Source organism: Gallinula chloropus (assembly GCF_964237585.1).
Source record: "Gallinula chloropus genome assembly, chromosome: 28".
Lineage (NCBI taxonomy): Eukaryota > Metazoa > Chordata > Aves > Gruiformes > Rallidae > Gallinula > Gallinula chloropus.
Genome location: NC_140113.1, coordinates 384,360 through 402,032, shown reverse-complemented (window position 1 = coordinate 402,032; position 17,673 = coordinate 384,360). Strand labels below are relative to the sequence as shown.

At 55.3% G+C, this 17,673-nt stretch overlaps 1 protein-coding gene across 1 annotated transcript in view; it reads left to right on the top strand.

The window, feature by feature from the left end:
• Positions 1 to 15,051, top strand: part of LOC311201690 (hydrocephalus-inducing protein-like) — a gene marked incomplete at its 5' end in the record, with an annotated part of 39,790 nt that extends 24,739 nt beyond the window's left edge. The window contains 16 exons of the mRNA XM_084276119.1: positions 780 to 1,023; positions 3,257 to 3,400; positions 3,898 to 4,035; positions 4,752 to 5,065; positions 6,859 to 7,051; positions 7,294 to 7,503; positions 8,545 to 8,682; positions 9,958 to 10,135; positions 10,609 to 10,739; positions 11,414 to 11,547; positions 11,943 to 12,079; positions 12,892 to 13,019; positions 13,136 to 13,357; positions 13,716 to 13,865; positions 14,729 to 14,790; positions 14,879 to 15,051. Of these exons, the coding sequence (XP_084132245.1) occupies positions 780 to 1,023; positions 3,257 to 3,400; positions 3,898 to 4,035; positions 4,752 to 5,065; positions 6,859 to 7,051; positions 7,294 to 7,503; positions 8,545 to 8,682; positions 9,958 to 10,135; positions 10,609 to 10,739; positions 11,414 to 11,547; positions 11,943 to 12,079; positions 12,892 to 13,019; positions 13,136 to 13,357; positions 13,716 to 13,865; positions 14,729 to 14,790; positions 14,879 to 15,014 (2,659 nt within the window). The 3' untranslated portion in view covers positions 15,015 to 15,051. The remainder of the gene's footprint in view (positions 1 to 779; positions 1,024 to 3,256; positions 3,401 to 3,897; positions 4,036 to 4,751; positions 5,066 to 6,858; positions 7,052 to 7,293; positions 7,504 to 8,544; positions 8,683 to 9,957; positions 10,136 to 10,608; positions 10,740 to 11,413; positions 11,548 to 11,942; positions 12,080 to 12,891; positions 13,020 to 13,135; positions 13,358 to 13,715; positions 13,866 to 14,728; positions 14,791 to 14,878) is intronic.
• Positions 15,052 to 17,673: the final 2,622 nt, after the last annotated feature.

Sequence of the window (17,673 nt, the reverse complement as noted above, 5' to 3'; positions counted from 1 at the left end):
TTCTGGGCGGTTTTCAAGTTGTTAGATTCCCTCAGAAAGCCACTGAGCCAGACACCAGTTGGGAAATGGTTCCCGACTTGCCCTGGGTCAGAATCCATGTATTTTCTGGCTTGATGGAGTAAAGATTTGGAAGAAAACAGCAGGTTCCAGAAGCCTCCAGCAGGGAAACGTGACATTACAAGTAGAAACACAGTACACAGTACTTTTGCAGTAGCCTTGCTGGCTTCTTCACTGGCTGTGGAGTATCGTCTGGCAGCGGGAGAGAACCTTGGCAGTAGCTTGTTAGCAACTCCTTGGCTAAGTTACCAGCACTGTTTGGTTTCCCTTCTGCCCCAGGGAGTCCGGGAGGAGCAGCAGAATTTGTCTTTGCCCTGTATCATCTCTGAGCTTGCTGTCTCTCTCCTGTCCCCTGCCAGGCTGCTCTCTATCAGATATAGATACTCTTTCCTCCCTTCTCCTGCCTGTTTTCCTTGCTGTCTCTTCCGCCAGCTGCCACAGCACGGAGCAGCCATGGTGGCTGCAGGACCGGCCCTGAATGGAGGAGAAGTCTCCTGAGGTTGGGTGGGTTGGTCTGCGCAAACAGACCGGCTGCTGGATGCTGATAAACTTAGGGGCAACCAGGGTCTGGCTCTTGGTGTAACTTTGAGCTGGGTCAGTGTTTTTGGAGGTGGATTTGTTGCTGGGTGAGTGGTCAGATAAGGCCAGCGGGGCACTGAAGCCAGGTGGGTGCTGGGAAGAGGCAGTTCCTGAGCCATTTTCCATCTCTGCTTCTCTTCTAGCCTACGTCCCTGTTGTTACCGCTTCAAGATAACAAACGCAGGACGACGCATCCATCAGCTCTATTGGAGAATGGAAGGTTCCCCCCCATCTCCCCGTCGTGATTGTCTCCCTGCCATCCAAACCAAGGGCAAAGGTTCCTCCAGACCTGCCAGTCCCGTGTTTAAGATTCAACCTCTGACAGTGGAGCTGATGCCAGGCCAGACTGTGGAGATGACTCTGGAAGGCTCCTCCAGCACTCCTCAGGTGAGGTCCCCCCCGGGTGCTGAGCTTTCCCCATCGCATCACCTCCACTGGGGCTTCTCCTGCAGCCCCTTGACTTCTCCCTGGGAAGATGAACAAGTGCTTTCAAGAAAATATCTCAACGCCCCGAGTGACCATGTCAGCACCAGTTGCACTCCTTGCTGGCCACCATCAGTTCCCAAGGGGTTTTTTTGGGGTGTTTCTATAGCTACCATCAAGGCAACTTGCCCATACCAAAATAGGGGCTGAAGGAACAGGGGCAAACGGTGGGTTACAGGGAAGGAAGGGCAGAGAAAATAAGTTAGGCTTAGCCTAGGAGCAAAGGCAGGGAGTGGATTGAGAAACCGCGAGGTAATTTCTCTGGGGGAAGCAGGGAGTAAAACAAAGGCCCTGGGAAGGGAGGGGAGCGTCTGGGAGCAGCGTTTTTTTCCCTCTACAGACAAACATGGGCAGAGGGCTTGCTTAGAGCCCAGTCCTGGAGGAGAAAAACGAGCCCAGCGCAGCAGCCAGAATGGTGGGAGTGATGTTCTCCATGGGGGAAGCTGCTCCCAGGGATCATTAGAATTGACAGTTCCACTTGTATCAGTATTCCCAGAACAGCTCACCCCAGGCTCTTGGCCGGCCCCGTGTCCCAAGGGCGGTCAGGTCCGGCAGCACCCTTGGATGGCAGCTCAGAGCGGGGGTAGCTCAGCGGGATCACTGTGTCGTCTTCTTCCTGGCCCCTTCTTTCCAGGGGAAGCTCTGCAGAGGAGCTGCCAGCTAAGCCTGGGGCGCATTCCCTCGCTCCAGGCCCACTGGGCACAGATGTTTAGGCGAAGGTGGAATAAATCTGCATGAAGCTCCTGCTGTGTTTTGAAAGGTGTTTTGAAAGGGTTGCCTCGGCGGAGGCTCCAAGATGTGATTCCCGGCTCAGTTGGTTGTGGTGGGACTGTCCCCGTGCAGTTGTGAGTCCCGAGGTTTTGCTGAGGTGGAGAAAAAGGTCCAAGAAAGAAACTAAAATGCTTAGGGCATTGGAGAGGGTGTCTTGCCTGGAAATCTTGAGAAGGGCACTGGGAAGCCCTGTGAAGGGCACCTGTGAGGCAAGAGCATGGGGAGCAGATGTAGCTTTGGGTCTTGAGAAGTTGGTACTCTTGAGGTTGGTCAGAAGCCCAACTCCCTGCGGTGCACGTAGAACCCAAGAGTTGTGAAGGCTGTAGGCTCCCGGGAGGAGTTGGCTTGTGGAGCTGTACCAGAGGGGGAAGAGTGCAGAGAAGGGCAACCAGGCTGGTGAAGGGGCTGGAGGGCAAATCCTACGAGGAACGGCTGAGGGAGCTGGGGATGTTTAGCCTGGAGAAGAGGAGGCTGAGGGGAGACCTTATCACCACCTACAACTACCTGAAGGGAGGTTGTAGAGAGGTGTGCGATGGTCTCTTCAGCCAGGTGACAGAAGATAGAACAAGGGGAAATGACATGAAGCTGTGCCAGGGCAGGTTTAGATTGGATATTAGAAAAAAATATTTTACTGAAAGAGTTGTCAGGGCCTGCAACAGGCTGCCCAGGGAGGTGGTTGAGTCACCATCCCTGGATGTGTTCAAAAAAAGGGTAGATGAGGTACTTAGGGATATGGTTTAGCATAGGATGGGAATGGTTGGACTCGATGATCTTCAGAGGTCTCTTCCAACCTTGTGATTCTTGTGATTCTTGTGAAGAGTGGAGGGGGAGGAACCTGGGGAAGTAGAACCATGAGAAATCAAGGGAATGGGTTACCCAGCAAGGCTGTGTAAGCCCCTGGATCCCTGGCAGGGTTCAAGGCCAGGTTGGATGGGGCTTTGGCCTGCCTGGTCTAGGGAGGGTGTCCCTGCCCATGGCAGCGGCTTGGACCTAGATGATGTTTTCCGGCATGATGATCATGCTGAGCAGCAGGGCACATCGTGGCGATAACAGTTTGCGGGAGGGGGGGGATTATTGCAGTTCCACCTGACTTTGTGGGTGCCTTTTGTGGACGTTGGGGTGTAGCACTAAGGATTTTGGGAGAGCAGAATAAGTAGGATGGAGCATGAAGAGAGGACTACCAAGGAGACCAGTGACTGTAGCTTTATGGCAGTGTAATAGTTGTGGAGGGTTGATGGCCAAGATCCCATGGCATGGGTTTATCCAGGCTATCAAATTCCTTCTGTGTCCACGGCTTGCAAATTCCATGGTGTTTTCTGGGCTCCCTGCTGGCACTTGGTGGGTGACGTGTGACTCTTGCCCACAGGTAGTGAAGGAGCGGCTGGTGTGTCATGCCATCGTGGGGAACCAGTTTGGGAAGAGAAAGATAATGCAAGTGGCTGTCACGTGCGAGTTCATTGCTCCCACCCTGCAAGTGTCGCCCAGAGCAATGTCTTTCCGGGTGGAGAAGGTAGGTCTCTGGGTTGGGTCCTGGTGTTTAGTAGCATGGCTGAGGACTGAAAGCCCACGGAGGGGTGTGATGGCCTTCAGGGAAGGAAGTTAAACATCTTCTCCAAGTCCTCAGGGCTTTGCCATTGGTTTGAGCAGGACCAAGCTATTGCCATCAACACTGAGATCATTATTTCTCCCCTGTGGGGTTGGGGACCATCTCTCCAGCTCTATTTTGCCTGTGTTGAGCTGGAGGCAGAATCGAGCTGCTGAGCCCATGGCCAGGTGTGTGGGACCCACAAGAACAGCATGGGCCTCTCACAGCCATCCTCCTGTGTTGGGACTGGGGCGGGAGAGCAGGTCGCTGTGGCCGAGCGATGCCAAACGCCCTCCTCACCCCCCAAACCCCCCGTGAGGTGGTCTGTGAGCAAAGCGACCGTGTTTTTAGAGGTGGGACTGCTTAACTTCACCGAAGGGCGGTGACTCACCCCCCTCCCTGTTTTTTCCCCTTGTCTTTAGCAACCCAGCGATGTCCTGAGCCTTCAGTACAAGCCTCTCTCTTTAAAAAACACCTCCTCCCTGCCGCTCAGCATCGTCCTGATGGTAGAGCAACCCTTCTGGGTCTGCAGTGCGTCCCAGCAGCCCCTGACAGACCAGGTGAGCAGCCCCAGACCTTCCCGCTGGTGGGGTTTGAAGAGGGAGGGGGGTGGGGGTGCGTTTCCGTTGGGAAGCCCTCCAGGAGAGGTGGTTATTCCTTTGAATTGGCAGTCAGTTGGCATGAACAGCATCAGGTTTGAAAAGCAGAGAAAATACCACCTCAATTGGGGAAATACCTCCTGGCTCTAAGACAACTCGGAGCAGGAACCTAGGTGTGGGCCAACCGTGAGGTGAAGGTGTCTCTTGGAAGCCCTCCTTGGGTGACCTGAAGAGCTGCTTGCTCTCTTTGAGGGCAGCTCTGCCCTTGGGAAGGCCGAGGCGCTTGTCACCTGCGCTGCTGGCGGTGGGAGGTGTCAGACATGGGCTCTGCTAGAGACATGTTGGAAGCACGGCCACCGTTGCCATGCAGGTGATGAGCCCTCTCCAGGCTGAGGGCACAGTGCCCTAGGGCTCATGTTGAGTGTGAAGACAAAGGGGTTCCTCTAGAGTCAGGGCACGCCAGGATTTATTTCCCTCTTCCATTATGGGTGTAGAGCACAAGGGGGTGAGCCTGAGAGTCTCAGAGAAGAACGTTGTGCTGCATGGTCAGGGGCACGTTATAAAGAAAATGAAGGCTGAAGCAAGAAGCCCACGTTGGGGTTGCACTTTGAACACTGAGGCGTTTTGTGCTCGGAACTTCATCACACCAGTGGTTAATACTCGTCATCTTCTTGCAGCCCATAAAGCTGGGGACCGGGAAGGAACTTAATCTCTCCATCGGGTTTAACCCTGCTTTTGAAGAGGGTTGGAATAGTTGGGAAGCAGGGAAAACTCTGAAGATACAGTTTCCTGAGCACCCTCATGAGGAGCAAGTCACCATTCGGGGAGAAGTCTTCTTCCCAAATCTCCATATCCAGACCACAACCTTGGACTTTGGCTGCGTCTTGAATGACACCGAACACGAGCGCCACATTCAGATGACCAACTGCAGCCCGCTGCCCGTCCAGTACCACTGGCTGTTCCTGGTGGACGACTCCACAAGCCACCTGAGGTACGTGCACCTCTCCTTGAAGCTCTTCGTCCGCTGTCCCGTTTGTCCTTTGCAAAGCCTGAGATGGTTTGTGTAGCATCCGACAAATCCCTTTCACTTTCCCTTGTGGAAAAAGCACCTCCCAGCTTCAGGCAGGGAAGGTGCCCAGGGAGTGGGGCTTCTCCACAGCTTGAGGTGGGGATTTCCATGGCTCGAGGCAAGCGCCACCTTGAACTGAGTTCTCATGTGTTCTGCTGACCATGGCATTCACACAGCGGCTGTTGTGTGTGTTCCGGCGCTCGTTGTGTGTTGTGTGTTCCGGCGGGTTCTGCTGCGGCTTTGGGTGCAGCAGTAGGTGTCAGTAGGAGGACTTGTCCCCACGTCCCTGGGCACCAGGGCCACCCAGTGCTGGCCTGTGCTTTCCAAGCCCAAGAGCAATCTCTCAGTTGTGCTGTAGCGCATCTCTAAAGGCGTTTTCGAGCGGTTCTTCCCGCTGTGGCCTCTCTTGCATAGGTCAGAAGTTGACTCTGGGCAGTTTAATTGCAGCAGCCAATGGTTTTTCCATACCGCCCCGGGAAACGGAGCGAAGTTACCCATTGAGGGGCAGCTCTTCCGAGTCCTAGAACAATTGGCTTTGCTGGACGCAAGCCCGCAGGTGCTGGTTCTTCCAGCAGATGCCGAGTCACCCAGCTCTGTTGCCTTGAGGGTCGTGAGTGTCCTTCTGGCAGGATCCTCTCCTCCAAAGGGTTTGGCATTGCCCCTTTGCTGGCTCGTTAGCGCTGTGGCCATTTAGGACAGCTCCCTCTTCTGCTCTGCATGTTAATTAAGCGGTAATGTGCTCAATCAGGGTCCCTCAGGAGACACCATGTGATCCTTGTGGCACAGCTGGAAATGAAGACGGTCTCCAAGCTATTAACACCTCACATTGCTCATTAAGAGCCCGGCAGAAGGGCAGCATGTCAGATCTATTTTTCTGGTCCACGTTAAGCACTGTTGGTATTGTAAATTATCAGATGAAACTAAGGGGGTCTGACATGGAGGGAATCAACCGTCAGGGCTGGTGACGGTGAGATGGATAGAATGGTGGTCAGACCGGTGTGTGGCTGGAGAGTCTCCAGGCGCTCCCGGTGTGTGTGTCCCATTGGCACAGGCACCTCCCTTCTCACCCAGAAGAAGTCAGGCTGCCCGAAGGCAGCTGAGGTACCTGGGTGTCCCGTGCAGTGCTGGGCTCTGTCCAGTTGAGGCACAGCAGGCTGGAGGCTCCAACCCATCCCAGCCCCGGCTCCATTCCAGCTCTGGCTCCATCCTGCCTTGTTACACGTAGAGAAAGCCACCAGCGTCGCTGCTTGCTCGTACCGACCCGCGGCTGTGGGTCACTCTTGGGGAGATGTTCTGCATCAGTGTCTGGCTGAGCCACAGAACTTCTTGCCGTGGCTCTGCAGGTGGGGAAGGCACGGTCTGGGGTGGCAGGTGCTTTTGGGAGGGTGCTGCTGGGTCTGTACCAGCCCATGGCTGCCTGGCTCTGTCCCTTTGCCCTCCAGTCTGGGCTTGTTGCAGGGTTCGTGTGTGTCTCCCTTTGCTGCCACGCTCCCCACCCCGGTGAGGTGTTCACCCCTGTCCCCATCTGCTGCTCCTTGCACCCGGCTGCCGGCACCGCCGCTATACCGGCATCGTCCCCAAGCACTGACCTGCTCTGACCCACTTATGGAGCTGCTGAGCTCCCACCTTGGTGCCGGATCCTGCCAAGGAGCTGCTCCTGCTGCCCTCCCTCCTTCCCACTGCAGCTCCACCATCAAAGCTTTGTTGTTTTCCAGGTTAACTCCTCCAACACCAAATTCTTTCACAAAAGCCAAACCACCAAAGGAGGAGGGAGCTCAGCTGGAGTGCCCAGCACCTTCAGAGAGCATCCTCGGGAATGGGAGTGTGGAGGAGCCACTTGAAGCCCTGGCAGGGGTGGGGGATTCTGTCCCACAGCCACCAGATGCAGATGACACCCTGGAAACAGAGGTAGGTGATTTTCTACACCTCCCACCAGCGTTGCCTCCCCCAGCTTACGCATTCATTACTGAGTATGGGAGAAGATTTTCCCCATGGTCTTTCCACTTTTAGGCAGGGTGGCTGCAGGATGAGACTGGGTTTGAGGAAGAGGCCCTCCAGCCATGTCTGTCCTTTGCTGCAAGCAGTGGCTCCCTCCTCTCCTGCACCCATTTCCACACCTGATGTCTCAGTGTCTCTTCCCCTTCCTCCAGGTTTTCCACATCCTGCCGCTGTACGGCGTGCTGCAGCCGGGCGAGAGCGAGCGGGTCAGGGTCACCTTCTCTGGCCATGCAGACATCATTGCCCGCGTCACGGCGCTGTGCCGCGTGGAGGGAGGCCCGACCTATGAGGTTGCGCTGCGTGGGGAGGCCTCGCTCATCCACTACCTCCTGGACAGCACGGAGATGGACTGCGGGCTGCAGGTACCAGGCGCTTCTCTTGGCAGGAATCCTTGAGACCATCCCTGGCAGGTGGCTGCCCACCGAGGTCCAGGACTCTCACTGGCTTCTTTGGTTGTTTGGCTTGGAGGTGCAGCTTTGGGGTGACAGGTCCTGTGTCCAAGCTGGTTTTAATGGTCATCTCCATTGCCCTTCCTGAAGCTGGGAATCCCTCCTCTTCAACGAACTCTGGCTCCCAGGGCAGGCGGTGATCTCCAGGGAGTTGTGCCCTGAGACATCCATCTGCAGATCCGCTCCCGGATCCTGGGGTCCAAGGAGATGGTCTCTTTCAGTACTCTCCATAGACCAGACCACGGTGGGCTGGCCATGCTGGATGGGGCGGTTGCCTTGATCTGTCCTGAATTTCCTTGAAGCCTTTGCAGAGGCTCTGCTCCATCCAGGGCTCCATCCAGGGCTCCATCAATCCGAGAAGCGGGGGAAGTCCGAGGGAACTAAGCTCACTGGAGATGGATCAGAGACTGAATAGGGGCTCGGCCAAGAAGGTCCTTGGCACTAGTTAAGGGTTGCTGTCCAGACCACTGAGCACCCCCAGCTCAAGGGGGCTGGTAACAGAAGAAGCTTCCTGGTGGGAGCCATGGTCCTCCTTTGTGTTTCAGCTGGCTGTCAGATGACGCCTTAAAGTGCTGAGGACTTGTATCTTAAAATCCTAGAACAGTTTGGGTTGGAAGGGACCTTAGAGGTCATCTTGTCCACCTTCACTGAGCAGGGACATCTTCCACTAGGTCAGGTTGCTCAGAGCCTCATCCAGCCTGACCAGATGTTTCCAGCAGTGGTCATCTGTTTATTACTGAGCTTTTTGTGGTGGTTGCTGCACCTCTGCGCGCTGCCATAAATACCTGCGTGGGTTCCTCAGGTTGGCCTGGGAGAGTCAGGTGCCCGTCCCTCCTCTTCCTCTGCCTCTCTCTTGTGTTGTGTCCATCGGCTCTCATCCCAGTGTCAGCAGGAGGAGATTGCCAACATCCAGATGTGTGTCCTCAGTTTCCCGCCCCTCTGTCTTCTCTCCAGCTGTTTACCGAAGTCACCAAATCAGAGGTCACCCTGCGGAACAGCGGGAAGATGGGATTCACCTACGTGGTGCTGAGCCCCAGCACGGCCACCGCGGACAGTCCTCAGCCTGGCGTGCCCCTGGTCCTGCCCAGCACCGTGAGTAGCACGAGGGGTTGACGCTGGCTCCACATCAGGCTGCCCAGGAGGGGGTTATAGGGGAGGAACAAAAGGTTGGGCAAGCAGAGTCCTAGTTGTACCAGGTGAAGTTGTGCTGGTAGCGGCACTGGAGCGGGATGGTGCAAGGTCTCCTGAGCATCTCCTTCCCCTCAGGGTTGGGTGGTGGGACAGGACTTCCTCCAGGTCCCTGCCTGCCTCCTGTCAGCACTAAGGACATAAATAGTCCCTCTCTTGGGCACGCAGCTCCTGTGTCGGAACTCGCGCCGGCCCCTCGCTTCTCCAGCTCGTAGCATCCCCTGTCCCAGTGCCTGGGTTCTGCCTGGATCCCTCAGCTGAAGCAGCATTCCTATCCGTGTCCCTCCTGGCAATGGGAAGAGGAGGCCAAATGGCTTTCATATGTCCTCGTGCCAGTCTCCAGGGGTGTCACTGCTCCAGAGGACACGGCTCTGCTTGGCCCTGGGCAGTTGCTGCTGTGCAAGCAGCTTGGCAGGACTTGCTTTTGCAGATGCCGTGTTGGGAGCTGGAGTCCGGGGCTCCGGGGACCAAGAGGCAGGATGTGTCCTGCTCAGCAGCTTCTCCCTGCGGCGTGGGGGGGCGAGCAGGGAGCTGAAGGTCCAGCCCAGTGAGCTGAGAAGAGCTGTGTCTGTGCCCTGTCCCCTGAGCAGTGTTGCCACCTGTTTGTATTGGCTCTCAACCTGCTTGGCATGAGCCCAACTCCAAGCTCAGACAGCTCTTCTCTAGGAGCCCAGTGAGGAGGGGATTTGTGGGGAACCCCTTCATCCCTGGAGCTCGTCCGAGCCTCTGCCTCTGCTTTTCCAGGGGTGTAAGTTTGCAGGTCACTGTGAGTCTAGATCGTGCCATGTACCCTTGGTGTAACCACCCAGGCAGGAGCTGTTGGTTGGGCTCATGAGTAAGAGGTCAGGCTCTTGGACACCAGCCTGGGAGCCACTGCAGTGCCGTGACAGGAGCTGCTGGCCCTGCTGAGAGTTTGGGCACGCCGCTCCTCCTCCACAGCAGCTGGCAGAAGGGCTTTTCTTTGCTGCTTGGGTCTGGCAGAGGGTGGGCAGTGTTGGCAGGAGGACAAACCACAGCCCGGTGTAGGAGACTTGAGCTTTTGGGTGCAGGGAAGCTGGAAGGCGATGTGTTGTGTGAGAACCTGCAAGGTGCCTTCTCATCTCAGCTTACCGGTGGTCTGAGCCACCCCTCCGCCAAGCCCTCTGGTTGAATTCCCCTCCTCTTCTTCCACACCTCCAGGGTTACATTGGACCTGGCAGAGAGCAAGTGCTCACTGTCTATCACCTGCCGGGAGTGCCTGGAGTCTTCTGCAGGACCTTCCAGATCCAAGTGGGTCACCTGGAGCCAGAAGAGATCAGGCTGAAAGGAGAGGGGAATTTTCCCAGGATTTATTTGGACCTTCCGAGGAGAATCAAAGGTGAGCACTGTCTGACTGCTCCTCGGGGAGGTCCCCTGGGGGTCTTTTTCTGCCCCCCTGTGTCATCATGCTCATAGGGCAGCTCACACCCACCTCCACCAAGCCTGGAGGTTTCAGGGCTGTTGTTCTTCTGGTTGCTTTCTAGAAGCACATGGGCTTTGCTCCAGAGAGCCATCCTGGCCAGTGTCATCTGTTGGTGGCCTGGATAAAGGGGACAGCTAGAAAGCAGTGTTGGGGAAAGCTGTAATGTGGGCTGGCAGGGATTTGGGCAGGGGTGGGGGGGATGAGATGCTCCCTTGTGTGGAGGAAGATGGGTGGGAGAGAACATAGAAGAAAAGCAGCATCCTCTTTCCATGCGTTGCTGGAGGAATGTGTTTGTGGGAAGGGCCAACGCTGGGGGTGTGGAGCTTCCCAGCTTTAACGGGGACGCCGCTGCGCCCACACTTCTATTTGTGGCTGTTTTCTTCCTTCAGGAAATGAGAACTATGAGCACATCCTCAAAGAGGCAAAAGAAAAGCTTGGAGGAGGCAGCCAGAGAGACGACGCGGTGGTTGTCGGGGAGGCCACGGCCAGCGAGCCACCCATGGACGACTCTGGCACTGTGGTGAGACCGGCTGCTGCCCTGTTTGGCAGGGGCCACCCTCTCCCTGTGTCACTTGTCCCCCTTGCAGCTGGCTCCCCTGGGCTGGCCACAAACATGGGGCTCCTCTGGTAGTAGTCCTTCCCGTGGGTGCCTGAGCTTCCTGAGTGCCCGAGTGGGAGGTCCTGAAGACTGTGCTCAAGCAACTGAGATGTGTCTCCAAGAGCTGTCAGCGCTGATGTGGTTCCCTCATGGAGAGAGCTTTTGTCTGAGCTGCCCTGGCAGCAGCTGGGGACAGGCAGCTAGTTGGAGCTCTGGCAGGTCCTTGACTTGTTTGGTCAGATCAGCTTGCATAAGGGTGGCTGAGCAGGCGAAGGTGCTGGAGTTCATCTCCCTTCAGATATGGTCCTGGCAGATTCTGAGCAGCTGGACAGAAGGACCCCATCATAGACTGTATTGGCAGGGACATCCAGAGGCCATCTACCCCCTGCAGCGAGTAGGGACACCTTTAAGTAAATCAGGTTGCTCAAAGCTTCATCCTTGAACGTCTTCAGGCATGAAGCCTCCACCACCTCCTTGGGCAAGCTGTGCCAGGGTCTCACCACCCTCAGAGTGAAGGACTTCTTCCTGCTTCTTACCAAGAGCAGGGTGGGATTAACTTGCCTTTGCTAACCAGCCACTGTCTTTGTTTTCCTCAGCTGGACGTTGGGCTGCAGATGGAGATGGAGAACATGCTGATGGAGCAGCACGCCCTGGAGCAGCAGAAAGCTCTCTCCTCCGGTTCCCCAGAGGACGCTGCCTTTGACCAGTGTGCTCGTCGGAGGCTTCTCAAGTTAGTAGGGCCCCTGTGCTCTGATGGTAGCGCACAGTGGTGTGCCCCTGCTCCTGGGAGCTCCTTGTCTCTGGGAATAGCTGGGGACTTGAGAAGGGGGTTGGTCCTGACAGTTTGGACGTGCTACCAGTGAGCAGCCTGAGGACTTTTTTCCAGTGGCTTTTCACAGCAGAGGAGTTGTGCCCAGTGTCTGTTTAAACTCATTTTATTCTAAGAACCTGTTAGTAGCTGATAAAAGCTTGGACCTGGGTGCCCCGTGACGTACCAAAGTCGTCTTAGCAGAAGATCAGACCTTGGGCTTCATGGGCTGGAGTTTCTCCAGCAGTGACTACAGAAGCACCTGCTTTGTTTGCATCCTCCTCCACCTTAAGGACTCTCCTTGCTTCTCCTTCCAGAGTGGAGCTGCCCGAGTACATCCTGGACTTTGGCCACGTCGTTCTTGGTGACATCCACAGGCACGTCGTGAAGATCACCAACCCCGGGCAGCTCCCCGCGTCCTTCTGCGCCGACGGACGGGCTCTGTGTGGCACCGGTAACCCATGCTGGAGAGACTTCCCGCGGGCTTGAAGGACCTGTCTCTGACAGATGAGCTGGGGCCACGGGGAAGGGTTTTGAGTGCTCTTTTGCATCGTTTTCTCTTCCTTCCTCCCCCTGCTCGGTGCTCTGCAGCCGGAACTCTCCTGGCCCGCAGTGTCCAGCCACCTGGGCTGCCCTGACGCTTCATTGCGGGGGCTCCATGGGCTGATCACCTTGGTCACCTCTCAGCATCTTCTGCTCTTGGCTACCAGGAGCATCTCCTGAGTGTCTTTGTGCGCTCCATGAGCTTGTGTTGGGAGCAGATGGGACCCTTGGTGCTTTGGAAGTGCTTTGTTTAGAGTTCGTAATGGCACAGTGCTGCTTTAGCCTCTATTGAGACAACAGCCTGTGAGGTCAAAACAGGCTTTCAAAACAGGTCCTTGAGGACCATCAGATGGTGACTTGCTGCGTCTGAAGGGTGGTCAGGTGTCTCCTCTAAATTGTCTTCCAAGCAGCACCACAGCACAGGGGAATCTTCCCTGGAAGTTCTTTGGAGAGATCTGCGCATCCTTCCTGGGGGCCTGGTGAAGGAATTGCTGGTGCTCCTCAGCTGATGGGTTTCCGTTTTACCCTGCGGGTCTTGAATTCAGGCTGTGAAATTCCTTTCCCTTTGAGCGGTGACAAGAGAGAAGGAGTGGCAGTCTTCTCTGGAGACACAAAGGGTCCTTCTGCCTGACAGTCCTGTGGACACCCATATGGTCTGAAGATACTTGTGACCAATTTCACGATGCTGGTGTATCTCAGCTGCTTTATTTTCACCCATTCAAGGTTTTAGTGTGGATCTGGGCTGCGTGAAGAACCTGCCCTTCTGTGAGACCGAGACCTTTGAAGTGCGCTTTGACCCGCAGAGTGCCAACCTGCCGGTGGGAGAAGTGAATGTTGTCCTGCCCATCAAGGTAGTGTATTCTTCCTCATCTCCTTGTGCCAGCACGGCCTTTTGAGGCAGCTGTCAGGTTGGGGGCAGCAGCAGATGTTGCCTGGACCTTCAGCTGGATGCTCTGCCCCTCACTAGGCAGAAGAAGGCCCCACATTTCCCATCTGCCTCCGTGCCAGTGTGGCTGAGCCATCTGTCTGCGTGTCCAGGGACAGACTGGAGTTTGCTGCTGTCCAGTGTGGACAGAGTCAGGAAGAAACCATCCAGCTCAACAACCAACTCCAGGTCCCCTGTTCCATCACCGTGAATGAGCCCATTGTGAAAAGGAGGAAGAGACGACGCGGGACACGTAACTTCTCGGTTGGGTTTTCTGTGCCTCTCGTGCCTTTTCTGCCGCTGTGGGTGCCTCACCGCATGGGGACGGCTCGTGGGAGGGAGATTGGAGGGTATGGAGCAAGGCTGGTTCACCTGGACTTGTTGAGCAGCTGATGCTTCGCTTCTCTGCCACCTTCACCCATTCGTCCTCCTCCAAGGACGGTGCCTGCCCGTCTGCCTGCCCTGCCCACAGGTTTTCCCTCCAGTTCTAGGCTGTAGTGGCCACATCTGATCTGGATGTGGGTGCTCTTGGCGCCGTGATGGTGTCTCAGAGCACTGTGGGAACTTGAGGGTCTGTCTTCACAGCCCAAAGAGACCTCACAAGGTTCCTTCCTGTGCCCAGGTGGACAAGTATCTTCCACTGTACATTAAACAAAAGCTGCTCCAGCAGTGGAAGAACAAGCGCTGTGTCTTCCAGGTGCTGCCCTCGGCCGGGACCCTGACTCCGGGACAGCGCTACAACGTGCGAGTCAGGTTTACACCCCAGAAAGAGGTGAGATTGACGTGCGGAAAATAGACTCTCTAACTTGCTGAGAAGTATAAGCTGCATCCGAGTCCTCATCCTGTTCCTGCAGCCGAGGGGGAGGCTTAAAACTATCGTTCAGATCCTGTTCTGGTACCTGGTAAATTTTATCGGGTCTGGTACACCTCTGCCCTATACTGCACGTCGAGCAACACCCCCTCAGTTTACCTTTGTGTTTTTTATTCTCCCTCTCGAGTGCTAGTACCATAGGATCTTGTGGTGGGACTAATCCACACTCCCTTTGCCACTCTGGATGGTGTTGGAGGGTATAAAACATATCCAGATATGTAATTTCATCCCATTTTCCTTCTCTTCTTAGAAATAACATCAATTGTAATAAGGTGTTATAATCTAATGTTCCATTGAGCCCCATCTTCTAATTTATCCCAAGGCCACTACTGATTACAATATTTCATAACTGTTTTCTTATTTTCAGTGCCTCCTGATCCCACCAATTCCTTCCAGTGGGCTAGCACACACCCTAGGGGATTCTTCTTAGAGGCTCCACTTTGATTGTTACCCATCATTTTAGGATTAGACTGCGACGGTTACAGTTTGATCCTTCCCTTTCTAGTACTTTCTGTGGGGATGTAGGGGGAAAACTGCGCCTGCGCGTTTCCAAAAACACAGTTAGGTGAACACGCAGTCAAGCAGCAGAGCAGTACAAAGTGGCTGGTGCTGGTGGGGGTGAGACCCCAATTCCCTTGCCTGAATCACAGGATGCGCCTACAACTCCACGAGTGGTAGATGTTCCTTTCTACAGCACTATAGCCAGGCAGTAGGGACAATGTCCTTGCTATGGCTGTAGTGGTATATTGTCCCCTTGTCCTTAGACTTTCAGGTTGTCATCGCCTTTCAAACGAGTGCGGCTTTACCCACCGGAACAACCAGACAGGTGGGTGTTACTGAGACTAAAAGGTCTCTTCAAGCTCAGATAATTTAGAAAGAATCTAAATTTTCCTTTTCTGTTGTTTTAATTCTAGGCAGAGGACCCAGGCTTCTGCTCCAGCTGATGCGGATATGTGGGAGCGACGCTTTAAAATGGAATGTTTTGTATTGTCAGCACTTATTATTATTTTTATTATTTTTCTTATTGTGTCTTTTTTATTGTTGTTATAGTTGTGCATAGTAATAAAGTTTTGTTTTTGTTCAGTTATACAGTTCTGTGCACTGAAAAAGATTAGTTTTGTTTAGTTAATCAAGAGTTTCTATCTGTATCTCTATTGGACATCAGGGGGAGAAAGTTGCTACACCACGTGACTCATAACTTTATAGTAGACAAAGAAGGGATATGGTTCACAGTAACTTTGCATGCGATTCACCACATCTTGGATCAATTAGATTAGACACGGTGGAAATATTTCATTTCCCACATATTCCTTTCTCTTAGTTTTATTGCTCTTCGAGATCTGTATTAAGTTTTTGATCTCAACCTTCATCTAATATCTACCACAAGTTCCAACCAATCTCTTCACAGGGATTCGGGACTACAAATTGGGGCCCTTTACTTAGTTTACAGTAACTTGATTTCACAATCACTCACTCATGCACACCACAGCAAACACCAAGATTTACGCCAGACAGCAAGTTTTACGACAAACAGTTGACATTCTATTAATTAATTGTCTGTTAAACTCTATCTACATCCATCCCCTCAGCATTATTGCATGTCACTGAATCACTGGTACCAGCAAGCAGCCCCAGCCCAGGCCCCTTCCCGGGCTCAGCGGGGCTGTCGCCCGTCGTGGTTCACCGCCCGTGGTCCCTGCGGTGCCGGCATGTTCTGGGCAAACTGGGAATCCGCTTCAATGGTGGAGCGTTCCCAAAGGTGGTTTGAACGTGGCCACTGGGACTTGGAAACTGGTGGCTTCTGGACACGAGAGCTCTGGCTCCCAGTCCCTGGGTGTTCCCGTTGCTGGCCAAAGGCTGAGTGGAGATGACACCCCTGATTGCGAGCGGTCGGGAGCTCCTCGCCCCTCTGATGGAGCGATACAGAGCGGATGTTTGCCCGAGGTGGCAGTGCCAGGACTGTCTGGGCAGTGTAACCCTGAAGGAGGAGGAGAAGCAGCCCCTGAGCCCACCCATGGGGCCCTGCACTCCCCCAGGGCGAGCTGAAACCCCTGTCAGTCCATTTAAATCCATGGGATACCCAGTTCCACCTGATGCCAGGAACCATCCTGGTTCCTGGGAGCCAGCGTGCCAGGGCCCCAGCCCCTGCTGCACATCAATAGCCATGGGTGGGACCCCACGGTGCAGCAGGGGGAGGGTGTGGAATAAATGCTGTGGGGTCCCACCCACAGCAGACAGTCCTCCACAAAGTTCTCCAATGTGAGTCCTTTCCCACAGGGCTTTACCTGTTCATCAGCTGCCCCACCGTGGATCACTGCTATGGCGGGCAGTAATAAATCCCAATGTCTCTCCAGTCCTCCATGGGGTCACCAGCCTCCCCCCAGCAAATCTCTCTCTCACTCATCTCTGTGGGCTGCAAGTGCTGGCAGAGGCTTGCTCCAACATAGGGTCACAGCATCTTCTTCTCTGTGTCTCCACCTGTTCCACCCAGCGTGGAGCCTCTCCACTGGCCACAGATGGGGTCTTGGCCTTTTCCATGGACTGTGTGTGTGGGGGGAAACACCCTCTCCACCGTGGGTTTCTCCACAGGCTGCAGGGGCATCTTTCTCTCTCCAACACCCGGGGCGCCTCCTCCCCAACCCTCCCCAGCCTGCGTGTCTACGCAGCTCGTTACATCTCCTCACTCCCTTCTCTGGTGGCAAAATGCAGCTGCCAGCAGGGTTTTTTTTTTTCTCCTGTATGTGATTCACAGAGGCGCTTTGGCCCAATATTTACACTTTGGGGCCACAGAGAATTCCAGCAGCTCCTCACAACAACCATTTTCTACAGTCCCATGTCTCTCCCAGCACCCAGCTACACAAAACTGTGACACCGGGGGAGCGGCGCGCTAATGACCCGGGGTTCATTAAAGTTGTTTTCATTAGGCGCTGGGGTGTGGTGGTGACAGCAGCGACCTCCGCGCCACTGACGCCTGGCGTGGTGCGGGCACAGAATGACAAGCTCTATGAGAAGAGGAAGGTGGCAGCGCTCGAGATGAAGTGAGCGGTGGGAGGGGGGCGGGGGGAGGCTGCCTGGGAATCGGAGACGCACCGGGGCCGGGGTGGGGGGTGGGTCGGCGGGAGCTGGTTCGGGGGGGTGGGGGGGCGGGGGATGGTCCAGAGACTGTGGGTCCAACCTGGCTCCCCAGCGACATCTGCTGCTTCTTCAGCGGAGGGAGGGTCCAGGGGAATGGGGCATTCCCAGGGCACCAGGGGAAGGGGCCATTGTCAGGGCACCGGCACGGCCCTGGTGCAGGCATTGCCCAGGGTGACCTTGTCAGGCCGGGGAGGGGGACGGTGCCCGGGCATGAGGGGCCCCCGGGTGCCACCCACGTCCCTGTCCCACCGGTGACCGGAGCGCCTCTCCGAAGCCGGGGCTGCCCTGGGCCAGCAATGGTGCCGGGAGCCCCTTGCAGAGCCCAGCCTGCCCGCGGGCACACGCTGGGTGCAATAAATCCCTGGCAGGCGTTAATTGGAGAGCACCTAATTGGGAGTGGCATCCTCTCTTGCAATGCTCTTGGGGCCAGACTGCTCCATGCCTGGCCCTGACCATGGTAATGGACATGAGGGTCCTGCTGGACCACAGTCAGGGCAGCACCCATGCCCATCGTTGGAGAGAAGCTGCAAAAGCAAGAGAAAATGTAGAAAAGAGGGTCGTGTAGAGATGTGAT